The sequence below is a fragment of the Geotrypetes seraphini genome, chromosome 1, assembly GCF_902459505.1.
Source record: "Geotrypetes seraphini chromosome 1, aGeoSer1.1, whole genome shotgun sequence".
Classification (NCBI taxonomy): Eukaryota; Metazoa; Chordata; class Amphibia; order Gymnophiona; family Dermophiidae; genus Geotrypetes; species Geotrypetes seraphini.
This window is the reverse complement of record NC_047084.1, coordinates 382,146,389-382,158,521: the sequence shown is the minus strand read 5'-3', so window position 1 is coordinate 382,158,521 and position 12,133 is coordinate 382,146,389. Positions and strand designations below refer to the sequence as shown.

Genomic DNA, 12,133 nt, shown 5'->3' with positions numbered 1-12,133 from the left:
CGTTAGATAGATTGTGAGCCCACCGGGACAGATAGGGAAAATGCTTGAGTACCTGATTGTAAAACCGCTTAGATAACCTTGATAGGCAGTATATAAAATCCGAATAAAAAAACTTGAAAAAAAAAAAAAAAAAAAAGGTGTGGACAACTGAGCGCAGGACTTCATCGTGCCGAAGAAAAAACATATTTTAAAGGGCTCCGATGGGGGGTGTTGGTGGGAACCCCCCCCCCCACACTTTATTTAATAGAGATCGTGCTGGTGTTGGGGGGGGTTTGGGGGTTGTAACACCTTTCATTATACTGGAAACTTAACTTTTTCCCTGTTTTTTAGGGAAAAAGTTAAGTTTTCAGTATAATGTGTGGAGTTACACCCTCCACACACCCAACATGGCAGCGTGAGGCAGCGCGATCCCTATTAAGTAGAATGGGGGGGGGGTTCCCCCACACCCCCCCCCATCAGAACCCTTTAAAATACGATTTTTCTTCTGCGCAATTAAGCCCTGCGCTCAGTTGGCGCGCTTTTGTCCTCGCTCGCTTTTGACCTGTCACCTCGCTACGCTCATGTCACCCTCTCCTTAAGTCACTTCACTGGCTCCCTATCTGCATCACATACAGTTCAAGATCTTACTGACCTACAAGTGTGTTCATTCTTCTGCCTCTCAATATCTCTCCTTGCTTCTCACTCCTTATACACCTCGCAGAGAATTCCGTTCCTCTGATAGGTCACTTTTAATGTTATCCGTCTCCTCCACTGCCAATTCCAGACTTTGTTCCTTTCATCTAATTGCCCTCTATGCCTGGAATAAATTACCCAAGTTTGTCCATCAAGCCCCTTCCCTTGATTAAAGGAGAATGAAAACCCACCTTTTTGATATAGCTTTCAATCCTTAACCTTACTCCTCTGCCCTTCAACCCAGCCCACTGATTAACCGTTCCCCTTAACTGTATCCATGACATCTGTTTGTCTGTCTTGCCTGTTTAGATAATAAGCTCTTTCATTTTCTTACTCTTTGTATAAGTGAGAGGGAAAGATGGTGCATGGGGAAAGGAAGAAAGAGGAAAATGTTGGGCATAGAAAGAGAGAGGAGTGAGGTAGAGATACATGGGGAAGAGAAGGATGAGAGGGAGAAATGTTGGTTATGGTGGTGGAGAGGGAACAGGGTGACAGATTGAAGGGGATGCAAGGGGGAGGAATGTTAGACATAGTGATGGAGGGAGAGGTATGGCATGGTGCTGGGGAGGGGTGATAGAAGGAGAAATGTTGGGCATGGGGCTGTTGAGCAATAGTGAAAATTGCTGCACATGATCCGGGGGATGAGAGGGAAAAATGTTGGATAAGGCAGTAAAGGGAGTGGGAGAGATGCACCATGGATCGATCTTTCTCTCTCTTTTTCCCCACGGTATGGAGATGGGGACGAAGTTCACGGGGGTGGGGATGGGGTGGAGACGTTTTTTTAAAATTTCAGTCTTAGTAGTTTGCCGGTCCACAAAATAATTCTTTTATTTCCGCTGTTCCTTAGGTGTTAAAAGGTTGAAGAACATTGTTCTAGATGATGGGCATTTCGCAGTGAATGGAGATGGTCAAATGTGATTATCTTGAGTATTTCAGATTGTTATACTAGTGAATAGGATTTTAAAATCACAATTATAATTGAGAATTTTTAATTGATCTCTTTTAAGCTACTGGTAGAGCAACACTCGTTTAGAAACATAGAAACATGACGGCAGAAAAGGGCTATAGCCCATCAAGTCTGCCCACTCTACTGTCCCATCCCCAAGTCTGTGCCCTAGTGGCCCAATCCCTTAACTCGGCCCTTGCAGGGATCCCACATAGGTATCCCATTTATTCTTAAAGTCTGGCACGCTGCTGGCCTCGATCACCTGCACCGGAAGCCTGTTCCAATGATCAACCACTCTTTCCGTGAAGAAATACTTCCTGGTGTCTCCATGAAATTTCCCGCCGCTGAGTTTGAGCGGATGCCGTCTTGTGGCCGACGGTCCTTTGAGAAAGAAAATATCATCTTCCACCTCGATACGTCCTGTGATGTGTTTGAATGTCTTGATCATGTCTCCCCTCTCCCTACGTTCCTCAAGAGTGTAGAGCTGCAATTTGTCCAGTCTCTCTTCGTACGAGAGACCCTTGAGCCCGAGGATCTTCCTGGTGGCCATCCGCTGAACTGACTCGACTGAGCACATCTTTACGGTAGTGCGGCCTCCAGAATTGCACATGAGGTCTCATCAAGGTTCTGTACAATGGCATAATGACTTCAGGCTTCCGGCTGAAGAAACCTCTATTTATACAACCCATCATCTGCCTTGCCTTAGATGAAGCGTTCTCCACTTGATTGGCAGATTTCATGTCCGCACTGATGATTACTCCTAAATCTCTTTCAGCTGAAGTCCTAGCTAAAGTTTCTCCATTCAAGGTGTAAGTTCTGCATGGATTTCCACTACCGAGGTGCATGACCTTACATTTCTTAGCGTTGAAGCCCGGCTGCCAGGTTGAAGACCAGCTTTCCGCCATGCTATCCCTCAAATTGCATTCATTTACTATATTACATAATTTGGCATCATCAGTGAATAGTGCTATTTTACCTTGAAGCCCTTGGAGTCAAATCACCTATGAATATGTTGAAGAGGAGTGGACCCAGGACTGAGCCCTGCGGTACTCCGCTGGTCACCTCCGATGTTTTAGAGAGGGTACCGTTAACCACCACCCTCTGAAGTCTGCCGCTTAACCAATCATTGACCCATGCAGTTAGTGTCTCTCCTATCCCCATCAATTTCATCTTTCTCAACAGCCTGCGATGTGGGACGCTGTCAAAAGCTTTGCTGAAGTCCAGGTACACGACGTCCAGAGACTCTCCCAAGTCCAGCTTTCTTGTTACCCAGTCAAAGAAGTTGATGAGATTGGATTGGCAGGACCTACCCTTGGTGAATCCATGTTAACTGGGATCCCGAAGATTCCCCTCATTCACGATCGTGTCTAATTTACGCTTAAGTAGTGTTTCCATGAGTTTACACACAAGTTCAGTTTGTCAAGACATTCTCCATCATGTAAAAGGATTTCTGATATCCCTTGTTTTTCCATTCTCTTTCACCTGTGCAAGATAAAAGATCCTTGGTCTTATGATGATGATGTCATGTGCAAGGGGGTGGAAAGGAAGAGTGATAAACACAGACATGAGCTTGTGTCTGAGATCTGAACAGCCAAAATTTTGTTCTTAGTTATGAAGAATATATCTGGTGACTAAGTGCGGTGCTTCTGTTGCATACCCACTGAAGCACTGACACAATGAATCATGCATCGTGTTAGTTCTGTTTTGTTTTCACAATTATTTTATTGATGCTTGATTAACCGCATTTTCCAACTTATGAATCGAAGTGGTTTACATCTCTCTTTCTTCAGGTGCTCTAAGTATTTTCCCTATCTGTCCCGGTGGGCTCACAATCTAAGTAATTCATGTGTTTGATACTAATATAGTGCTGAATATAGTGGTTGAAATGTATTTTGTTGCAATGGAGTTAAATTAGTGTAATGAATTTGAATGGGGAGAAACTGTATATAAGATGTGCATCTGTATGCCTGTTTTACTTCTATATTACATTTCTCCCTCCATATTCATGGGGGTTAGGGTCAAAGACAGCCTGTGAATACCCCCCCAAAAAGTGAATAACTTTTTGATTTATATTTGCGGGTTTTGTGGTATAGACCTTGCAAATACCATGAAATCGCGAATAAAACTTATCCTTAGTATTTGCGATTAATTAGGCGCACAAGCTTTCCCACCTCCTCTATTTATTTATTTATTCAGTTTTCTATACCGTACGATTTACATTAATTTAGTTTGCCTGACCACACTGAAGCAAATGCTGAACTTTTCTCTCTGCACACTTTTCTCCAACACTGCCGTTTACACAACCACACTGACAAAAAACACTGAACCTTTTTTCTCAGCACTCCAGGATGACGACATTCACGGGGTGGAGTCAGCAAGATGAAAACCACAAATAATTAAAGCCGTCATTGCTGAACCCGCAGATTAGTAGGGATAAGTGTACTTGCGTGGAAAATATCTTTTTTGGTAACTCTTGATATAAACATATGTGACAACACCTGGATTGGCCTTGTGTTGTGAGGAAATTTTAAAAAAATTCAGTAAGGTCTAATATTTTTGAACTCTGGATGAATTTACAATTTTATATATTGATTTAGGAAAAAAGATTTCTAATGATTCACTGGTAATGTTTGAATACCTTAATATTGGTATTATGTGAAAGGAAATTCATTACACAGCCATCCTCTAGCTACCCTATGATTAGTTAAGCTTTATTTTCTTTAATTTTTATTTTAGCTGCATATACAGGCAGTCCCCGAGCTATAGACATCCAACTTATGACTTATACTTACGTGATTGCACTGAGCAGTATTTCCAGTGGCATAGACTCCTATAATTCTCCTGTAGCAGATTCAGGAATGATGCATGGTCACATTAAGAACAGTGTGTGGTTGTGCATGCTGTACCTTAGAGGGATATCAAAAATCTTATTCTTATTAGAAAGTCTTGAAAATATGAAAACTTCACTCCCAAAAGTTTCTATGAGTGCAGACAAAGCTCTAATATTTATAGGGATCTTCAGACCACCGCTCGAGTACCATAACTCGCAGCGGTCCTAATCCTCATTAGTCCCAATAACATTAGTACTAGCCGATACAGTTCATTTATAATATTATTTTCTGTAATTTTAGATAGTTTCTTAGAATTTACTTAGCTTTTCTTAATTCATTCCCCTTGCTTGCCGACACGTTTCAATATACTTTATCAAGGTCGGGGATACATGGACAAATTCAATCCTAAAGACTATACATTAACAGCTGCCATAGCGCCTTAGAGGAAACACTGGTTGAGACAGTTGGCCCTTTTGTCAGCTGGGAGCAGAGGTAAGCAGCAAGAATCTTAAAATCTTCAAGTTAAGAATTATAAACAAATCTGACTTAAGAACAGCTTTAAAAATGTAACACGTTCTTAACCCAGGGACTGCCTGTATACTTTCTGGTGGTTTATCTCTGTTTAGTGAACTTGTTTTAAATGTAATTATTTGCTTTACCTGAACTCTGCTTGGAAATTTTATGACTACCGTATTTTCGCGGATATAACGCGCACCAGTGTAAAACGCGCACAGGGGTATAGCGCGCAGAAATCAAGATGATATGTACAAAAACTTTTCTATACCGCGCTCAGGCATATAACGCGCATGATGCCCGACGCTCCTTTCGCCCGCCCTGACTTTCCGTGCGCTGTCCCGACTCTCCGTTCACCCCCCCTGACTTCCGTACACTGCCCTGACTTTCCGTGCGCTGTCCCGACTCTCCGTTCACCCCCCCTGACTTTCCGTGCACTGTCCCCCCTTGAAGTCCTGTCCCCCCTTGAAGGTCTGTCCCCATCCTGAAAGCCTGATGCCCCCCCCCCGACGTCCGATACATCCCCCCCCCCGGCAGGACCACTCGCACCCTCACCCCGAAGGACCGCCGACTCCCAACAATATCGGGCCAGGAGGGAGCCCAAACCCTCCTGGCCACGGCGACCCCCTAACCCCACCCCGCACTACATTACGGGCAGGAGGGATCCCAGGCCCTCCTGCCCTCGACGCAAACCCCCTCCCCCCAACGACCGCCCCCCCTCAAGAACCTCCGCCCGTCCCCCAGCCGACCCGCGACCCCCCTGGCCGACCCCCACGACACCCCCACCCGCCTTCCCCGTACTTTGTGTAGTTGGGCCAGAAGGGAGCCCAAACCCTCCTGGCCACGGCGACCCCCTAACCCCACCCCGCACTACATTACGGGCAGGAGGGATCCCAGGCCCTCCTGCCCTCGACGCAAACCCCCCTCCCTCCAACGACCGCCCCCCCCCAAGAACCTCCGACCGACCCCCCAGCCGACCCGCGACCCCCCTGGCCGACCCCCACGACCCCCCCCCACCCCCCTTCCCCGTACCTTTGGAAGTTGGCCGGACAGACGGGAGCCAAACCCGCCTGTCCGGCAGGCAGCCAACGAAGGAATGAGGCCGGATTGGCCCATCCGTCCTAAAGCTCCGCCTACTGGTGGGGCCTAAGGCGCGTGGGCCAATCAGAATAGGCCCTGGAGCCTTAGGTCCCACCTGGGGGCGCGGCCTGAGGCACATGGGCCAAACCCGACCATGTGTCTCAGGCCGCGCCCCCAGGTGGGACCTAAGGCTCCAGGGCCTATTCTGATTGGCCCACGCGCCTTAGGCCCCACCAGTAGGCGGAGCTTTAGGACGGATGGGCCAATCCGGCCTCATTCCTTCGTTGGCTGCCTGCCGGACAGGCGGGTTTGGCTCCCGTCTGTCCGGCCAACTTCCAAAGGTACGGGGAAGGGGGGTGGGGGGGGGGGTCGTGGGGGTCGGCCAGGGGGGTCGCGGGTCGGCTGGGGGGTCGGTCGGAGGTTCTTGGGGGGGGGCGGTCGTTGGAGGGAGGGGGGTTTGCGTCGAGGGCAGGAGGGCCTGGGATCCCTCCTGCCCGTAATGTAGTGCGGGGTGGGGTTAGGGGGTCGCCGTGGCCAGGAGGGTTTGGGCTCCCTTCTGGCCCAACTACACAAAGTACGGGGAAGGCGGGTGGGGGTGTCGTGGGGGTCGGCCAGGGGGGTCGCGGGTCGGCTGGGGGACGGGCGGAGGTTCTTGAGGGGGGGCGGTCGTTGGGGGGAGGGGGTTTGCGTCGAGGGCAGGAGGGCCTGGGATCCCTCCTGCCCGTAATGTAGTGCGGGGTGGGGTTAGGGGGTCGCCGTGGCCAGGAGGGTTTGGGCTCCCTCCTGGCCCGATATTGTCGGGAAGTCGGCGGTCCTTCGGGGTGGGGGTGCGAGTGGTCCTGCCGGGGGGGGGGATGTATCGGACGTCGGGGAGTCGGCCGGGCAAGAGGGCTTGGGCTCCCTCTTGCTCCGATCGTGGATGCGGGTGCGGGTGGGAGCGCGTGCGAGCGGTCGTTCGGGGTGGGGGTGCGAGCGGTCCTGCTGGGGGGGTGAATCGGGCGTCGGGCGGGGTGGGAACTATGTTTAAAAACTTTTGCATACCGCGCTCAGGTATATAACGCGCGAGGGGTATGCGCGGTACGTAAAATCACGTATAACGCGCGCGTTATATCCGCGAAAATACGGTAATGGAATATAAATCAGCAAAATAGTCTTTTTTTTGTTTTGTTTTGTTGTAATTAATCTTTCATATTTAAATCTAGTAGTTTGCAACAGGTCTGAAGGATATTGGAGGGGCAGTTGATTCCCTTGGAGCCAGTCAGAATCACAGAATACTGTAGTACATATTGCTTTATCTATTAAAATGATTTTGTTTTTGTATTTTTAATTTGTTTTTATTTCTTGTTTATAATATAAAAATGTTGGCTATTTAATTATTCAATTTGCTACTTATGCTGGCTTTTACAAAGCTTCAATTTCACTATCCTAAAAGATGTAATTTATATATTTATTTTTTCTTAGAGGCAATAGCTTCACAATCTTCTCAATAACACCTCTAAAAAACTCCCAGTTAAACAGCCACCTAAAAAAGCTGCCTATTATCTTTATATCACTGTCTGAGCCTCAGCCCCACCACTCCACTGCATCAATATACTTTCATAGCGGTGAGCTTTACGTGGTAAATTTGTCACTGGCTCAGAGCAAATTTAAATCTTCCTACTAATTCATATATTAATTTTTTTGTCATTACTCCATTCTCAGTTTAAAACATTCAATTTGTTTTAAAGTACTCAGTGTGCAGTAATTTATCTTTTCATAATAAATAGATAAATATGTTTTGAAAAATATGTGTTCAATTTCATTTAAATCATGGACTTATCTTAATGAAGTTCTTCTCTCAATATTATTCCAGCTTAATTTTAAGCGCAATTTGGGAGGGATGGACCCAACATGTTTCGCGTCTTGCTTTTTTCAAGGGTCCTCCCTTCAAAACAAATTTTCAATCAGTACTTATAAGCCTGTCAGCAACATTCTAAAACTAGCCCTAACCACCCATCAAATTTTAGAAAAGTCTTATCTATACCCCGTCTTACCGTTAGTGTTGGCGTCAGCCACCCCCACCAAAAATTCTCACAGCAAAGATGGCCACGGCGTCCTCTCACTAACAAATTTATGCAAATTTCAAAACAACTTAACTACACTCCCCCCTATTGTCCCATTGGAAAGAGCTTAACCAATCAGAGAACCCCATTCCTCCTCAGGATTCAGCCTGTTTGGTTCTGCCGAAGCTAAACGATAGATCCATTTTTGTTCTTTAAAGTTAAAACTCTTTTCTAAATTAGTGAGAGGACGCCGTAGCCATCTTTGTTTGCTCTGAGAATTTTTGGTGGGGTGGCTGACGCCGACGCTAACGGTAAGACGGGGTATAGATAAGGTGACCATATGTCCCGTTTTGAACGGGACTGTCCCGTTTTGGGATCCCTGTCCCGTTGTCTCCACACACAGCTTCGGGACGCCAAAAAAGTCCCATTTTTTTCAGGGATAGAATCCCGAAGCTGTGCGCGGGGACAACGGGACAGGTGATCGCTTCCTGTCCCTCCCTGCCGTGCAAAAGAAAAAAAAAAAAAGCCTCCCTCAGGGCTGGATTAAAGGGTCCTAGCAGTCCGGCCATTTCTCCCCCTAACTAGCCCATCTCCCTCACCTTTGTGGCCGACTCCATCGCTGGAATTGACGGCAGCAGCACTCTCACTCTCCCCGCGCAGCTGACCCTCCCACCGCGAGACGCCTGACATACCTCCCTCAATAGCAGCGTTGGCAGCGCTCTAAACAGGCTGCTTTGCAGCCTTCTCCTGACGGGGCCTTCCCTGTGTCGCATTGCTGATTACATCATCAGTGATGCGGGAGAAGGCTGCAAAGCAGCCCTTTTTAGAGCGCTGCCGACGCTGCTGTTGAGGGAGATATGTGAGTCGTTTCACGGTCGGAGGGTCGACTGTGTGGGAAGAGTGGGGAGTGCTGCTGCCAGCAAATCCATCTAGTACTCTGTACGACTGCAGGCAGGATCTTTGAAGACACATTTAAATGGCTTCCAGAGCAATCTCTGATGGACAGACTGAGGTTTCCAAACTCTCTCTTGCCAGCACTAGACCCAAAGGTGTAGCCTGTGATGAATTACCTCTCATAGAAACTTCTGCACTCAGCCTACTCACTCCTACTGGGAATAACACACAAGGCAATGCCCTAGAGCAGGGGTGTCCAATGTCGGTCCTCGAGGGCCGCAGTCCAGTCGGGTTTTCAGGATTTCCCCAATGAATATGCATTGAAAGCAGTGCATGCAAATAGATCTCATGCATATTCATTGGGGAAATCCTGAAAACCCGACTGGACTGCGGCCCTCGAGGACCGACATTGGACACCCCTACCCTAGAGGGTTCTGGCAAAGGTTCAATTCTAGGATGTAGGGGAGAACTAGGGCCTGCTTGGATAAGTGTACTTGTGTGCCTAGGGGCCCTCAAAGAATTAATCCTGCCCTGGCTTCCCTCCAGCGTTTGATTTAACCCCCCCCCCCGGTCCACCGCCGCTGCTTACCTCCCTGCTGCTGCTGCTGCTAATCGCGGCCTAGAATAGAAGCCTTATTCCCGACGTCAATTCTGATGTCGGAGAGGACGTTCTGGGCCAACGTCAGAATTGACATCGGGAATAAGGCTTCTGGGCCGCGAATAGAAGCAGCAGGGAGGTAAGCAGCGGCGGCAGACCGGGGGGTTTAAATCGGGTGCTGTAGGGAGGGTTTTTTTGTGTGCGGCAGGGAGGGAAGGAGGTAGGCTGGCAAGCAGGCTGGCTTTGGCGCGGGAGGTAGGTAGGCAGGTAAGTAGGCAGGCAGGCTGGCTTTGGGGGAGTGGTAGGACAAAGTCTGGAAGGCAGTGAGGGGGACATGGGAATGAGGCACTGGGGGCACTAAGGACATAGGAAGGAAGGAGGGAGGGAATAGAAAGGGACAATTGTTGGGCCTGAGTGCAGAAAGAAAAGAAAGGATGCACAGTCAGAAGGAAACGCACCCAGAGACTCATGAAATCACCAGATAGCAAAGGTAGGAAAAATGATTTTATTTTCAATTTAGTGATAAAGATGTCAGTTTTGAGAATTTATATCTGCTGTCTATATTTTGCCCTATATTTGTCTATTTTTCTATAGTTACTGAGGTGACATCGTTGAAAACCCCCCCAAATATAAATAATTAACATTTTCTCTGCTTTGTGTTTTTTTTTAAATTTTATGGTTACCATTATGAAATAATAAGATATTGTGTGTACATGAAAAATGAATGGAAGAAATTGGGGGCGGGGCTATGGCAGGATTGGGGTGGGGCTAGGGCGGGATTGGGGGCAGGACTGAATATTAATAGATGTCCCGTTTTGATGAAAAAAATAAATGGTCACGTTAGGTATAGATGATAAGACCTTTCTAAAATTTGATGGGTGCTTAGGGCTAGTTTTAGAATGTTGCTGATAGGCTTATAAGTGCTAATTGAAAATTAATGTTTTGTAGAGAGGACCCTTGAAAAAAGCAAGACGCAAAACATGTTGGGTCCATCCCTCCCAAATTGCGCTTAAAATTAAGCTGGAATAATATTGAGAGAAGAACTTCATTAAGATAAGTCCATGATTTAAATGAAATTGGACACGTATTTTTCAAAATGTATTTATTTATTATGAAAAGATAAATTACTGAGCACTTTAAAACAAATTGAATGCTTTACACTGAGAATGGAGTAATGAGAAAAAATTAATATATGAATTAGTGGGAAGATTTAAATTTGCTCTGAGCCAGTGACAAATTTACCACGTAAAGCTCACCGCTATGAAAGTATATTGATGCGGTGGGGCTGAGGCTCAGACAGTGATATAAAGATAATAGGCAGCTCATTTAGGTGTTTGTTTAACTGGGAGTTTTTTTAGAGGTGTTTTTGAGAAGATTGTGAGGCTTTTACTGAGCAGCAGTAGAGGTTTCTACCGCGGGCTGGCAGGTTAAATGCTCCGACACTTGTAGAATTCCTGTGAGTGTTGGAGCATTTAACCTCGCTGGCCCATTGTAGAAACCTCTATCGTGGCTTTGTAAAAGGAGCCCATAGAATTTTAGTTAATGCAGGATGCAAATGGTTTAAATAAATTATACTCTTACTTTGTGATGAGTTTTTGTTTGTCGATGGTGAATCACTAAAAGGTTTGAGCTCTGTCCTCTTAGGGAAGGAGAGCATTTAGGTATTCGGCAGTAAAAGGAGAGACAGCAACAGCCTTAGGGGCTGTGAAAAACAGATGCGAATAGGTTTTAGCAGAGCTCTCAGCGTGTGCTCTTGTGCTGTTCAGCTGTAGCATCCCAAATGATTAAATGAAAAAATAAGTTTCATGTTTTTAATACTAAGTCATGTGATCTTATTGTATCTTAAGTTGCCAACTTAGCTGCACTCTGCCGAGGATCCTTTACTGCAGTACTTTGGGGGGGAGGAGGAAAAGAATACAAGGGGAAACCGTGCAATGTATGTTTAACACGATGCCGAAGAGAGCCTTGCCCATAAATAATCTGTGTATCCCTGAGATAAGATATTGCTTCTGCTTTCCTTGCACAGTGCTACTGCAGCACGGAGCTGATCCAAACATCCGCAACACTGATGGAAAGTCAGCCCTGGACTTGGCAGACCCTTCAGCTAAAGCTGTCCTCACAGGTAAGCGCATCAAACTCTTGTATTGCTTTCTGGACCAGTTCTCAGTAGGTCGCAGTCGATTTCATGAACTTTTCTGTCTGGCTTATCCATCCCCACAACATATGAAGAAGAAAAATGATCTCTACTTTCCATGATCTAATTTCTAGGTATTGATTTGATGTACAGCTTTGTCATGAAGTTCAGATGCATAGACAGAGAAAAAATTTTCAGGTTTTTTTGAGAATTATGACAGCATTAAAGGAAAATCAGTCATTCTTAATCACACTGGCATTTCCATGGGGTTGAACTGCTTTTGCTTTTGAACATACAAGGCAATTGTATTAGTGCACAAGAAGTTGTTGATCGCAAGGTAGCCTGCCACACTATTGCCCAGATCAACATGTGGATAAAATTGCATAATTCAGTCTTAAATATGCATTGTGGTTTTTTTTTCCA

General features: G+C 46.4%; 1 protein-coding gene across 1 annotated transcript in view; it reads left to right on the top strand.

Annotated features, from left to right (window-relative positions):
• Positions 1-12,133, top strand: part of TNKS (tankyrase) — a 498,734-nt gene that overhangs the window by 85,091 nt on the left and 401,510 nt on the right. Inside the window, exon 3 of the mRNA XM_033915990.1 lies at positions 11,603-11,698. Within this exon, the coding sequence (XP_033771881.1) occupies positions 11,603-11,698 (96 nt within the window). The remainder of the gene's footprint in view (positions 1-11,602; positions 11,699-12,133) is intronic.